Source organism: Triturus cristatus, chromosome 3_1 (genome assembly GCF_964204655.1).
Source record: "Triturus cristatus chromosome 3_1, aTriCri1.1, whole genome shotgun sequence".
NCBI lineage: Eukaryota > Metazoa > Chordata > Amphibia > Caudata > Salamandridae > Triturus > Triturus cristatus.
In genome coordinates, this window is record NC_140583.1 from 994549751 (window position 1) to 994562493 (window position 12743).

The 12743-nt window shown below is 41.9% G+C and overlaps 1 protein-coding gene across 3 annotated transcripts in view; it reads right to left on the reverse strand.

Moving 5' to 3' along the window:
• Window positions 1-12743, reverse strand: part of LOC146861373 (troponin T, cardiac muscle-like) — a 195709-nt gene that overhangs the window by 101852 nt on the left and 81114 nt on the right. For all 3 annotated transcript variants that reach the window (XM_085645676.1, XM_085645675.1, XM_085645674.1), the window contains exons 3-5: window positions 11031-11047; window positions 7516-7608; window positions 4509-4541 (exon numbers count right to left, since the gene is read on the reverse strand). In XM_085645676.1, the coding sequence (XP_085501802.1) occupies window positions 4509-4541; window positions 7516-7608; window positions 11031-11047 (143 nt within the window). The remainder of the gene's footprint in view (window positions 1-4508; window positions 4542-7515; window positions 7609-11030; window positions 11048-12743) is intronic.

The window sequence follows — 12743 nt, forward strand, 5'->3', positions numbered from 1 at the left end:
GTTCAGACGCTTGAGGAGAGTCGTATGTTTCATATAGATTTGTCTAGAGCTGATTTTAAACTTAATGCTTATGCGAAGCTGTTGTATGAGTATGTTGATGCGATGGATGCGAAAGATTGTTATGTGTGCATGCAGTTGCCTGCTTCAGTAGACAAAGGTATTAGATACCATCATCTCCCATTGACATATGGGATTTCTTGTAGCCTATTGCTTAGTTTGTTTTATGAAAGTAAACAGTTTGAGTATTTCTTTTTAAATTATGATACAGTACTTCCTGAAGTTCCGGCATACAAGCATTTGAATAAGTATGATTATTACAAGTCAGAGGATAGACTTCGGAAGTATTTCATACCGACTGTGAAGCTAGATACAACTTATGCTCATAGACATAATTTGACATGTTGGTTGTCCGAAACGGAAAAGAAGTTCATAGGTCAGATAGAGGATAGGTATAGAAAACTGACCCAGACACGAGATACAGGAGATAGTCCAGTGGATTGGACGGATGAGGAGAGATTGCACAAATCGAAGGGAAGTTATGGACCGATTACATTAGATGAAGTACAGAAGGGGAAATTGTGTGTTGCCCGTCCTCAAACTCCTAAGGAGAAGGTTCTAGTGGGGCATAGTACGTGTGAACATACCTTTACCATGGAGGACTCTGCTAAGAACTTCTTGCAAAGTCCGGTACAGGTGATTCCGACTGTGTATTATGTATGTGGGAGGAATGCATATGTGAAATTGCGTGCGAATTGGTATGGTACGTGTTATTTGGCTATCATTTTCCCGAAGATTTACCATGCTGAAGATTTGAATCTACTAGAGACGGGACGTCATTCTAAAGTGCGTAGAGCTGCAAATGCAGGAGCGGTGATTGGTGATATATTCGGAGTGACTATACCTAGTTTGGGTGTGGTCCTGAATGATGTGAAAATAAGAAGATTGGCGACTGTGGTGGATGAATTGTCAATGAATACGGCGAGGTCATTGCTGTTGGTGAATGGAGAAATGTTATCGATTCGGAATATGGTTTTGCAGAATCGGCTTGCGTTAGATGTATTATTGGCAAAAGAGGGCGGAGTCTGTAAATTGCTGAAGGTCCAGGAATGTTGCACGTATATTCCAGACAATAGTAAGGACCTGGAGAAATACATAGACAACATTACCACAATCCATAAGGAAATAGTAGATTTGACAGAAGAGAATGTGTGGGAAAAGATTGGTCAAGGCTTTGGTCGAGTGGGGACTTGGTTTGCGAATTTGGGAATGGGATTTCTTGGATCTGTGTTGAAGCCAATAATAATTGCTGTGGTTTGTGTGTTCTGTCTGTGGGGACTCGTAAGAGCCTGGAAATGGTACAGAGGGAATAGGGTCGAAAGAGCCCTCAGAGCGAATGAGCAGAGAATGGCGAGATTGCAGGACCGTCAATATCAGAATCTTAAAAGAATGGAAGGGATCCGACAGAGTAGAATGGTAGCAACTACCGTTTAGATCAGCTTCTCATTCCAGGAGAAATGAGAATATGATGGTGTGATGACAGTTGTCATCAAAGGGGGGAACTGATGTAGCGCCTAAAGGTTTTGAAATTTGTAGGGGTGCATCATATTCACCATTAGTTGGCACCCGCACATAATCAATGTATATTTAGATGTGTCGTGCGAAATGTATTAAGAAATGTATCAGCTATATCGCAACGTAGAAGTGTTAGAAGATGTGAAGACATATTGTGAATGTATTCAGTAAAATGCATGACGATTAGTTTCCGTTCAATGCAATGTATTAGGCTAAACGTGTAACCTGATTAAAATTACTCATGTATGTCGTTTATTCATATATATGAAAGTAAAAGCCCTAATGCTTAGAATGTGATTTAATAGCATGTTTAACCGAGTAGAGGCCCGAATGCACATATATCGTTGAGAAGAAAGGCCTGTTATTTCTTATGTTAGCTGAATGCGGTAGGCCACAAATGATTTATTCTGGTAGAGGTTTTGGGCTGCAGTAAATTGTAACGTTTAAAGATGTGAAGTATTTCTCCATCCCATGATCTCACCGCAGGTGCAAGGACAGTTGGTTCGGTAGTAGAAAAGGTCTTTGTCTAAGAGTTGAATTATGGGGGAAGCCAGACATGGGAGTACTTTGGAATGTGCCAATCGCAATTCCTAGTGCGGACGGTGTCTGGGACCCAAGGCCAAGCTGATGGATGATGGAAGATGGACATCTCAGGATGGAAAATTACTGGAAGAAGACCTGGTCGAGGAGGTGTGTCGGAGGGCGTGTTCTGTGATTTGGGGTTTTGTATTAGGGACAGCGCCCCGTGGGTTGAGCAGGGAAGAGGTAGGCGAGGAGCTAGAAGGAGCATTTTAGATCAAGCTCTCTCTAAGTGAAGACTTCTTAGGAAGTTTCACTTCTGACACCTTTTCACGATTTCTTGGGTCTTAAGGGAATGGTAAGCAGGGATGTCATCTAGCATAGAGTAGGGACAGAGATGCTTTGTTTAATGATTCCTAATATCGACATTAGCTTGGTAGTTATCTACCTTATGCTTTTAGAAGCTGTACTTTTGTTTATATTTAGTCGAATGCGGATTCTTCGTAGAGTAGCATTTGTGTTAGTGCCTATTTACCTGTTGTGCCTTGTGCTAAGGTGCCTATATCTGCAGATGTTTATGTTGATAATAAAATCCCGAGAGCAATAGAGATTGAGTTTCGAGTCCTTAATTATGTCAAATTGCGGAAAGTATTCTCTGATAATTGTGTTTGCTCCCTCCACGCTATTGGGCAAGTAAAAAGGTTCAATCGACCAGAGTGGGTTCTTGGAGATGAATGGAAAACAAGAAAATTGGGCCCCAGCACCGCCTTTGGTGCATGCTAGCTATCTACATTGCTGGGGCGACCTATAATTTCCGATTTTAGGCCATGTTTATAGGGACAGGACAATATGGTAATTTGAGGAGTTGCAAAACAAATGCCTAAACAAGGGATTTAATTAATTTTTTACTTTTCAACTTAAGAATGTGCCTCAATATCTCTATATGAATGATGTGGACATGGCCCATAATGAGTTCTTGCACAGCTTTAGTAGGCTCTAGTCACATGTTTTATCAAATTCTCAAGAATATTAAGAAACAGGAACAGAACCAGTAAATGGGCCTGAAATGTGGGTATGGATGTTTCCCATCGGGACATCAAATTGAGCAATCAGCGTGCCCATACTATCACTAATGTCTGTCGTCTTAAGGCCCATTCTTTTAAAATGAAATGCTGTATCAACTATATTATACACAATATAGACTGCTCCAATAAGGCCCGTGCTTTCGCTATCAAAGCCCAGAAGCTGATACGACTCATATTTGCCTCACATCCAATTATGTTACCTTACTGTTCTAAAGTGTCTGATCAACTCAATGATTTAATAAAGACAAAATTCTTTTGAACCCAAAATAACTATGCTGGGTTATTCACTTCACATGGCAGGGGTATTCTCGTTTTATAATCACTGTGGGAAGAATGGGCATTGCTAGTGCCTGGTTACAAAGGCAAACCCCTGATTACAAAGTATGGTAGAAGGAAATAGTTTCCCTTTGTGGTCTGTAAATTTCTATTATGTAAAACTATCTCCAATGACAGAAGCTAAACAGAATACGTCCCCCCCCCCCCTCCCCCAGTGAATGGCTGGTCACACTAGTTTCTAATTACACTTTTTAAGTTACATTAAAATAATTATTGTCTTCACTGTTACAAGTTAATTTTGATTTTTAGCTGCTGTGAATTTGTTGTACGTATGATGCTGAAATATTCTCCTGTATTTGTATATATAGAGTTTGAGTGTATTAATCAATTATGAATTATCCTTTTGATATTTTCTTTAATAAAAAAAAGACTGACAATGAGATATATACATGCGCCCTAGGTGGGTTTTCTGAAACAGTATTGAGAATTTGTGATTAACCTCTGGCTGAAAGTTGAAAAGATAATGTTGATGACCTGGTAAATCATGACTTAAAGCTATTGTTGAAAACTGGACTAAGGGAATAAGTACACTGATGATTCGCAAAAAAAGAAGTGGGTACAATAAAAATGTTGTCTGGGTTTATGTGGTTTAATATAGAATGCATTTCCAAGGGTTATGATTAGAAATTGCTGAATATGACCCTGTATCTATGTATGTATGTATATAAAATATTTTCTTGTTAGAATGCTATACCTGGATGAATCTGTTGTGTGTCTGTGACTTTATCTATCTTCCTGTGTCTTCATGAAATTGTAAATTCTGGAACTTATTGGTTTTCACAATTCATATACCATTTTAGTTTTTTAGGATGATTCCAAATCTTTGGAGAAAGTAAATTATAATATATTATGTTATGATTGGGCTCTTTAAAGTAAAACATTTCTTTGTTAGGTTAATAAGAAGTGTCACAAAGTATTTGCAATTTGTTAAACTTCTACATTTTGTACATTTTAAATGTGAAATAAGTCTGTGCACCATTTACTTAAATTTCTTACCTTCTTCACGATCCTGCCCATCACCTTCACTCTCTGTGTTTAAAACAAAAGGTGGAAAATGTCCGTTTAATGTTTTTATGTGAATCAATTAGTCAATTGTCTCTATGTATTCAGTAGACAGTTGTGATCAGCGATGTGGGCTATTTTAGTCACTTATTGGACTTGCATGTCACTTCATTTAGGTGTTTTGTGTAGACAACGTGCCTCTTCCCAACTCCTTCAGAATGCTTTGTGATACTCTATAAATCAATGGGTAAAAAAATAATAGTGAAATGAACAACCCAGAAAGCCACTGTGAAAAGAGAAAGCATTGCGTCACAGAGGGCTTGATGGTTTCTGTCCCAGGGACTCAAATGTGTGTCCAAATGACCAAGTTTCACAAAAAAAGCTGGCAGCAGGTTATTCTTGTGATGAAAATTACAGAAAACTACATGATTACTGCTGTTAGCATAATTTGGAGTAATTTTGGACAAAATATATATATAAATTACTAAAAATATGGCTGTTTAGTCATACGATTTGACCGACGAACATCATCTCAGAAGTAAGCATAACATTAGAAGAATTTTAAGGAAACAATATTAACACAATTGGAGAGCATAAAATCTTCCCTACCATTCTACCAGCTAAGAAAACTAAAAAGGAACACAAAAACACTATTCCTTCTACCAAACCCAAATAAATTCAAGAACAGTTTAATTCCTCTAACTATTCCATTCATATTCTTTTCTGGGCCATTAAAACATCACCAAATGACATAGGAAAGACAAACCCCAAACCCCCTTCAGTAAAATTAAATTGATTCCTCAAGCACTTCATTGATAACACTATAGCATAAGAAATAACTTCAATGCAATCCAAGGTAAAGTCTGACCAGAATATAAAAATATTTGGAATTCCATTTACTTATCACCTGTAATGACATATAAACCATAATCCAAAAAAATGTTCAGCTAACAAAAGATTTCCCCAATATTCTACTAGCAAACTTAATCAAAGATTAGTTCCATATTTTTTAATTTCATGATGTGGCTGGTTCACTGTCTTCCAAAGCAAGGCACTTCCCAAACTAGCTGAATCTTAGTCCAATCACTCCTTACCTGAAAAGCCTTAATCTTAACCCAGACCAGTTACTGAACCACCACCAATTTTAAACCAACCAGGCTTGTGAATGTCTTAGAACGAACTCTGGTCAACCAAGTAAGTGTGTAATTGAAAAATGAGATGTTTTGGCAAACTATAAATACGGCTTTTGCCTAGGCTTCTGTAATGAAACCACCCTAATAATTCTGGATGACATTCATTACGTGTTAGATCAAGGTGTCGCCTGTTTATTTAGGTTATTGGACTTATTGAAGGCTTTTGAAATGGTTGATGGTGCCAGACTAATTCAGACACTGCAACAGCAAATGGGATTTCAAGGACAGACCTGGGATGGTCTACCTCTTTCCTCACCAAAAGATACCAAATGTGAGAATTGGGGCTACACAGTGGACACAGTTTAAGGGTTATGTGGTTTTTTTAACATAGTCTTCATTAGTTCCTGTCCTTTTCACTCTGAGCATGCAGCCTCAGGGCCAGGATTCAGGTGTCACTATTCACCAGTATGCAGATTGAATGCAACTGTTTCTACAAACTTAACTACTGAGGAAATCACTACCCTGGGAACCTGCTTAGGGAAGAAAAGGAACGTCCTCATGATAAAACCCTTAAAAATGGAACTCCTCCATGCCACGCCCTCAGGCCAACATTTGGTAGATTCTCCTCCTCATTCTCTGCACTAGTAAAATCCCTTGAGCTCTTGGTACTTCGTTGGCTCAGTATAATCCCACACATAAACAAGAAGGCAAAAGTGGCAACTGTCGATGTGTACACCCTCATGAAAATATGCCAAATATTTCTCAATGACCAGCTATAAACCGCTGTTAATGCCTCGGTTATTTTAAGACTACATTTTGATAGGGCCATTCTGCAGGAGCTCCCCAGGTCTCTATTGCACCACTCAAAGATGTGAAGCACTCAGCAAACAGGCTCAGGCAAAAATGATTGTCTACAAATCGCCATTTGGCTCCTCATGTTGGCGAGGGGTCACTTCAAACTCTACTGTCTGGTTTATAATAATTCTCAGTTAAATTTTACTTACACCGGAATAATCTGAGTAATTTCACGTTTTTTTGTAACGTGAAATTACAGAAAACTACGTGATTACTCCTGTTCGTGTAATTTTGGGCAAAAATGCCCAACTAAGAGCACAGGAACAGAGCACGAGTGGCTGCTGGCTGCTACTCTTTTGTTGCATTTACTTCTATTTTCTTAGTGCAAATGTATCCTTGGGTTCATTTTAGAGACAAGGATGCATTTTGCACTAAAACCAAATAGCAATAAATACATGGTTACACAATTCTGCAAACTCTCGCATAATTTTGATGTACATTTGCTGAGTTACGAGATAGCAATCTATGCAATTTACATACACCCAGAGTTAATAAAGTCATACTTAACTCTTATACTTGTTCGGTAAGGGAAGCCTAAACAGAAGAAAAACTTTACAACCCAGGTTCCAAAACTCAGAATAACATCTGCTCTAAACAATCCTTCTAAGACCACCAATTTCACCCGCAACTCCCTCTGACATAGCAAAAGAGTTCACTCTCTTTCAGGGAGCACCTTAACACACAGGTTTCATCATTTCCTGAAATAAGCTTTAATTCAAACATACTCAAAGAACAGCGGCAACATGGAGCGTCTGTTTTGCTTTAATGTCCTACTAAAGTCGAAACATATTTTTTTAAATCGTTTATTTGTAGGCATACCTCCACACCCTTAAAGCCAAGGATTGCGCTAGATTCAAAACGGCTAAATAAATTAATAAGATCGCTTAGCAGCTCGACTTCATCCAAATATATAACTACATTTTTGATTTCTAATCTGATTCGGTACTCGATATGTGACATCCACTGTCCCTGTGCACAGTCCGAGTAAAGGGATTATTAGAAGACTAAAATACCTTGCATGTGAGCTTCACCAGTCTCTTCTTCCTCTGCTGCTGTTTCTTCTAGTTTTTCTTCTTCTACGGTCATTTCTTCTCCTTGTTCTCCTCCTCGGGGTGAAACAGTGATATATTAAACAGGCGCTTGTTAGTATGAGTGCACGTATCAGACTTCACGCCCCACGCCCCTAGTGATACAGCTGCACTGGCCCTCCCGATGAGACAGACCTCCTCTCATTCCCCTTCACCCACCTTCTCTCGTCCTACCTGCTGATGGAGCCTCCTGTGACTTTCTGCTGATAGTGTCTGAACTGGGGTGGCAGAGTGGGCTAAAGAACAGTGATGGATTAAACCCAGATCAGTTGACTGGGGGTGAGTGCTTGCATTGTTCAACACTCCGTCCATCATTTCCTTTGGTTTTTGCTTTGTTCGCCATAAGTTGGCAGGGTATGCTCAGACGTGAGTCCCTTGCTCACTTTGCCACTGGATTCAAGCAAGCCTGGCTGAAGACGGCTGAAATGCCAGAAACCGGTCCTAGGAAGCTTGTTTCCGGTCCAGGGAAGACATGGCTTGGCAGTTCGGGCTGGACTGTTCCCATGAGGCACAGGGTCAGACTGATTTGCATATGGCCATGTCTGAACTGGGGTGGCAGAGTGGGCTAAAGAACAGTGATGGATTAAACCCAGATCAGTTGACGGGGGGTGAGTACTTGCATTGTTCAACACTCCGTCCATCATTTCCTTTGGTTTTTGGATAGTGTCCTTGGGCCTCAAGGCTGATGCAGCCTCCCTGTGTCTTTGCTGTTCTCACGTGGCATGCTTGAAACAGCCTCATCTGTCCATCATGTGGATACAAAGTCACTGGGCTCTTCTTCAGCTGCACCCAAACGGGGCCTTCCCTTTGATGTGGGTTCCTCGGACCTTTCTGCAACATGCTCGTTTGGTCTTCGTACTTGCTGTCCAGGTGCTTCTCCAGCTCCCTGGGCATGGCTGCTTATGCAGCCTCTCTGCTCTCCAACCACTTGAGACCTTTCTGAGCTTGGATGCGGATGTGATTTAACCACACTGAAAGCTGTACTCGATACTGTTTCGCGGCTTTGTACCTCCTTCAACCTCCCTGAGTGTTCGTACTAATTCAGCCTCAGCTGCATGTATGTTGCTAGAGCATCACTTGGCCTTCCCAAATATCCTTTCTATTGAAGAGCTGCTCCTGCTACTCTGTCAACCGGCCTTCCAGTACATATGCCCTAAATAAGCATTCCGGCTGAAAAGGCCTAATTTCAGCTTCCTGGTGACTTAGCCGGAAAGAGTCTTCCTGCTAAGGTGACCTCACTGAACCTTTGCACTCATAGGGTCCAACTAGACCGCCTACGGACCCACTCTCGCTTGACCATCCTATAGACGCAGACATGTGGTCTCACCCTTTTCCATTCTTTGAGACCTCTTCCTTATATGATCATACTAGTGCATCAAGCCACCCTGCTGTCGGTGTCTCACTGGCTCTTTCCGTACATGGATCCTCGGTCTGACTTCCTCTGATCCATCCGTAGTGGCCCATCCCACTGACAGGCCTCACTGTGCCTGGACTAGCACAGCGGCACCACACTCTGGCTACTACTGCAGCCTCAAAGGGCCTCATTTACCACGCATTCCTCATACCAAGCACCCAGTAATCATCACTGCTTGGACCTTCCTGCTAATGTGGGCTCAGTGGGCTAATTGACAAATATGAGTTCATTAGGCTCTGCTGTAGGCAAGGCGGCGCTGAGCCTGCTGATGCGTTGTCGGTGATGATTCCCCAGAAACCGCCTCCTGCTCTTCTTTTCGAGTTCAGGAGCCTGCCTCCCACATGTTGTCGTACTGGGGCCTCCCAACCAGGACGACTTAAATGGCCTTCCTGCCTCCAATGGACCTCCCTCAATAGCAGCTTCCTGGTGCTTCAGCTTCCTGGGTTCTCCCTGCTGCTAGGTCTACACCTCACTGGGCACTTTGCTGCTACAGTCACCGGTTTGCTGGGCGGCCCTTGTTTGGCTTACACATCCCTCACCAAACCATAGCAAAGCCAGAAACAATAAATTGCTACCTATCTGGTAAACGGGACGTCTGCTAAAGTCGTCAAATAACCTGCCACAGAATGCTAATAGTCCAACCTAAGTGACCCCCCCCCCCCCCCCCACCCCAACAAGACTTTGGGCATGTTGTAGAAGACATTGGAAAAGCTTTTGGTGGAAAAACTGTTTGGTGATGTTTCAGCTGTTTCCATGGCAGGTGTCTTTGCCATCCACAAGGGGTGGGTGATGCAGTTGTAGCCTACACAGTCAAGCTCTATCAGCTCCAACATACAGGGAGCCAGGGTTACTACATGTTCACGCAGTGCAGCGGAGCCACACATTTGCTGCATTATGTTGCACAGGGGAAGACAGAGCAGGGCCATATCCGCTAAGAGTGGCCTGCTGCTGGTGTTATTCCCTATGCTGGTGTATAAACGGAGTGCCTTGCACAAAGTATGGCCTCGCACCTTGGTGTGGAGATGAGTGTGTGCTGTTTAGCATGGGATATGTGCAGGAAGCATAGCCTACTGGTAGACTCTCCTAAGCCTAGATAAACTCACCGGGATCGCGTCCACTGGATATGTGCAGTGCAGTGCAGTTCACAAGCAGTGCGTGGGTTTTTAGAATAAACACATTTCCATTATTAACACCTGTGCAATGAAGAGTTAGTTAGACCCAAGTCCCGCTCTCGCTATTTTAGAAGATTGGGCTTTGCCTGAAAAACTATGTTGTTTTTCCGCCGATCCACCCCATGCAAAGCACCACAAAGGTGTTTTTGCGCTAAGGAAAGTGCACTGTGCCAGCGCAGAACACTTTTTGTCTGGAGAGTAAATCATTTTACAAGACTTTGTGTAGATTTGTGTTGTTTTTTGTGGGCCACAACTGTTCAGACCTGTCAACGTTGAGCGCTCCAAAATGTAAATGCTAATGCGATTTGGCATTTTTATGTAAAACCCAGGAGTAAAATACTGTTTCGGAGAGGCAGTGAATCCAATCAGTATTGATTTGACCAAGACTAGGGTACAACGGTCAGGATCTACAAAGGAGAGTTTTCTGAATGCTATACATCTGCGAGGTCCTAATCTCTCATTTCAAATATGCAACTGCCCTAAAAATGCTTAAGACATAAAGTGCAAAATGTAAAAAGGGGCATATAGTCTTATAAGAAGGAACGCTGGGCATGTATATGCTTCTTTTGTTGAAGACAGGCGCAAGTATTCTATTTTAAGATTTTCTAGAACCCAATGAGAAGATGCTGCAGTGGGAGGATGCTCCCTCTGAGCAAAACACACTCAGCCAAAGCCTGATCAGTTCAGGTCAATCCGGGTGGGATTATGGGGTGTCCTCGCTATATGTGGCGGGTGATTCTGAAGTAAAAGATGGCGCACCCCATCTCTGCTCATTGAGCTCCACGTTAGTGACGCCAACACTGAAATCTTAGCACTAGAGACTGCATATCCATAAAGCAAAATTTGTTCCTTACCTTCTTCATCCTCCCCCCTGCAATTAAAAGAGAGAAACAACACAGTTGTTATGTGCGGCAGAGGCAATATAGAAGGATCAGCTGTCGTGTTATGAAACAGTGTTCTTTAATTTCTCTTTGGTTGTACCTTGGAAGCTTTAATGCAGCATAGCAGTATCAACTGTGTTGTATCTTACCAAACGTAGCCGAATTGTATTTTATAAGTTCCTTTATTAAGATCAAGTTGCAGGATGATAGATCTGTACAACAGGATGGTAATCATGTACATCAGTCCCTCAGCCTGGTAATCCATATACTACAGCCCCGCCAGGAGCAGCCTGCCTGCTGCTCAGCCCATCTTCAACCGTTACACCTCACTCACACAGGCACCCAACGCACCCATGCATCTCTGTCACACCAACATTCCACTCAGAACACTCACACTGGCTGAGCAGCTAGGAGCTAGGTAAACTGGGATAAACATAAGTAAATAAGCAGGATATAAAGAACTGAGAGCAAGATCAATGATCAAAGGTGGCAGAAGGTCAGGATGAGTCAATATAGTCAAATTAAGCATTGATATTCCACAGACAAACAACCACCCAAGCCCATTAACCAACAGCTGTTAGGGTTACAGCCGATGCAGTACTTCAACTGCTTCAAAGGGGTTTACCCTGCATCTGGAGACCAGAGTACCGAAGGATGCAGCCCCCACCCAAGGTGGAGCAGTCACTGGGCTTCTCAGTCTTCCAACTATCCACAGGAGTTCAAGGACACTGTCACTTTCAACCTGGGCCAGCACTAGATGATTCCAGAGGTATGGTCATGGAGCCCCCTCTTTTTGGCACCTTTCCTTGATTGGGTGAACCAAATCTGGTGAGCTCTTCCCCACCTTTCAAGCAAATGAAGCTGCCATTCTAATCTGTGTGTTTAATTATACATTTTAGGCCATTAACAAACTGTTGTCAATAAACCGCTGCATGTCATTCTAGTACGTTTGTTTATTGAAAACACTTTATAGATGACAAAATCAATAGTAAATAAAGACATTAGAACGGTTACTTAATTATAAAACAGAGCACATTTTTTACCTAATCAAAATTTGCATCTATGAAAACAGGAAGAAGGAAAAAGTAGACAGAAATAATACCAGCAGGAAGTTGTCCAGGAAAGCAGCAGACAGATAATAGACTCTGACAAGGGCAGCAGTAGAGAGTGGTTTGCTTTGGAAGCATACAAAGCGAAAGATTGAAGGTGGGAATGAATGGCAGGACAGAAAGACACAAAGTATTGGGTGCACATGGGACACATAGAAATATTAATTTGATCATGTAAGAAGGGAAATGGTCTTAAAATCATATGTATAGAACAGCAAGGAAACTGTAACACCAACGGTGTTCTGCAACCTAAGTACTAGACCCCATTTTGTGGTATAAATGGAGTGTTTCTGGAAAGTTATGTTCTTACACCTTATAAGGACATCATTTTACAGAAACACCCCGCCTTGTTTTTAATATACCATAGACACTCCCAAATAAAGGGATACCTGAGTGACCCAAAGGTAATTTTATCCCTAATGACCCTGGTAGTAAATATCACAAGTGCTCCCTGAAATATGGTTGAGCCCACTCTGGTTTATAGGGACCAGGGTGAGACCTGATGATGAAGCGTGGCGCTAACTGAGTGGATAAACGTCTAAAAGAATAACCTATCCTGGATCCTGAACGTTTTTTC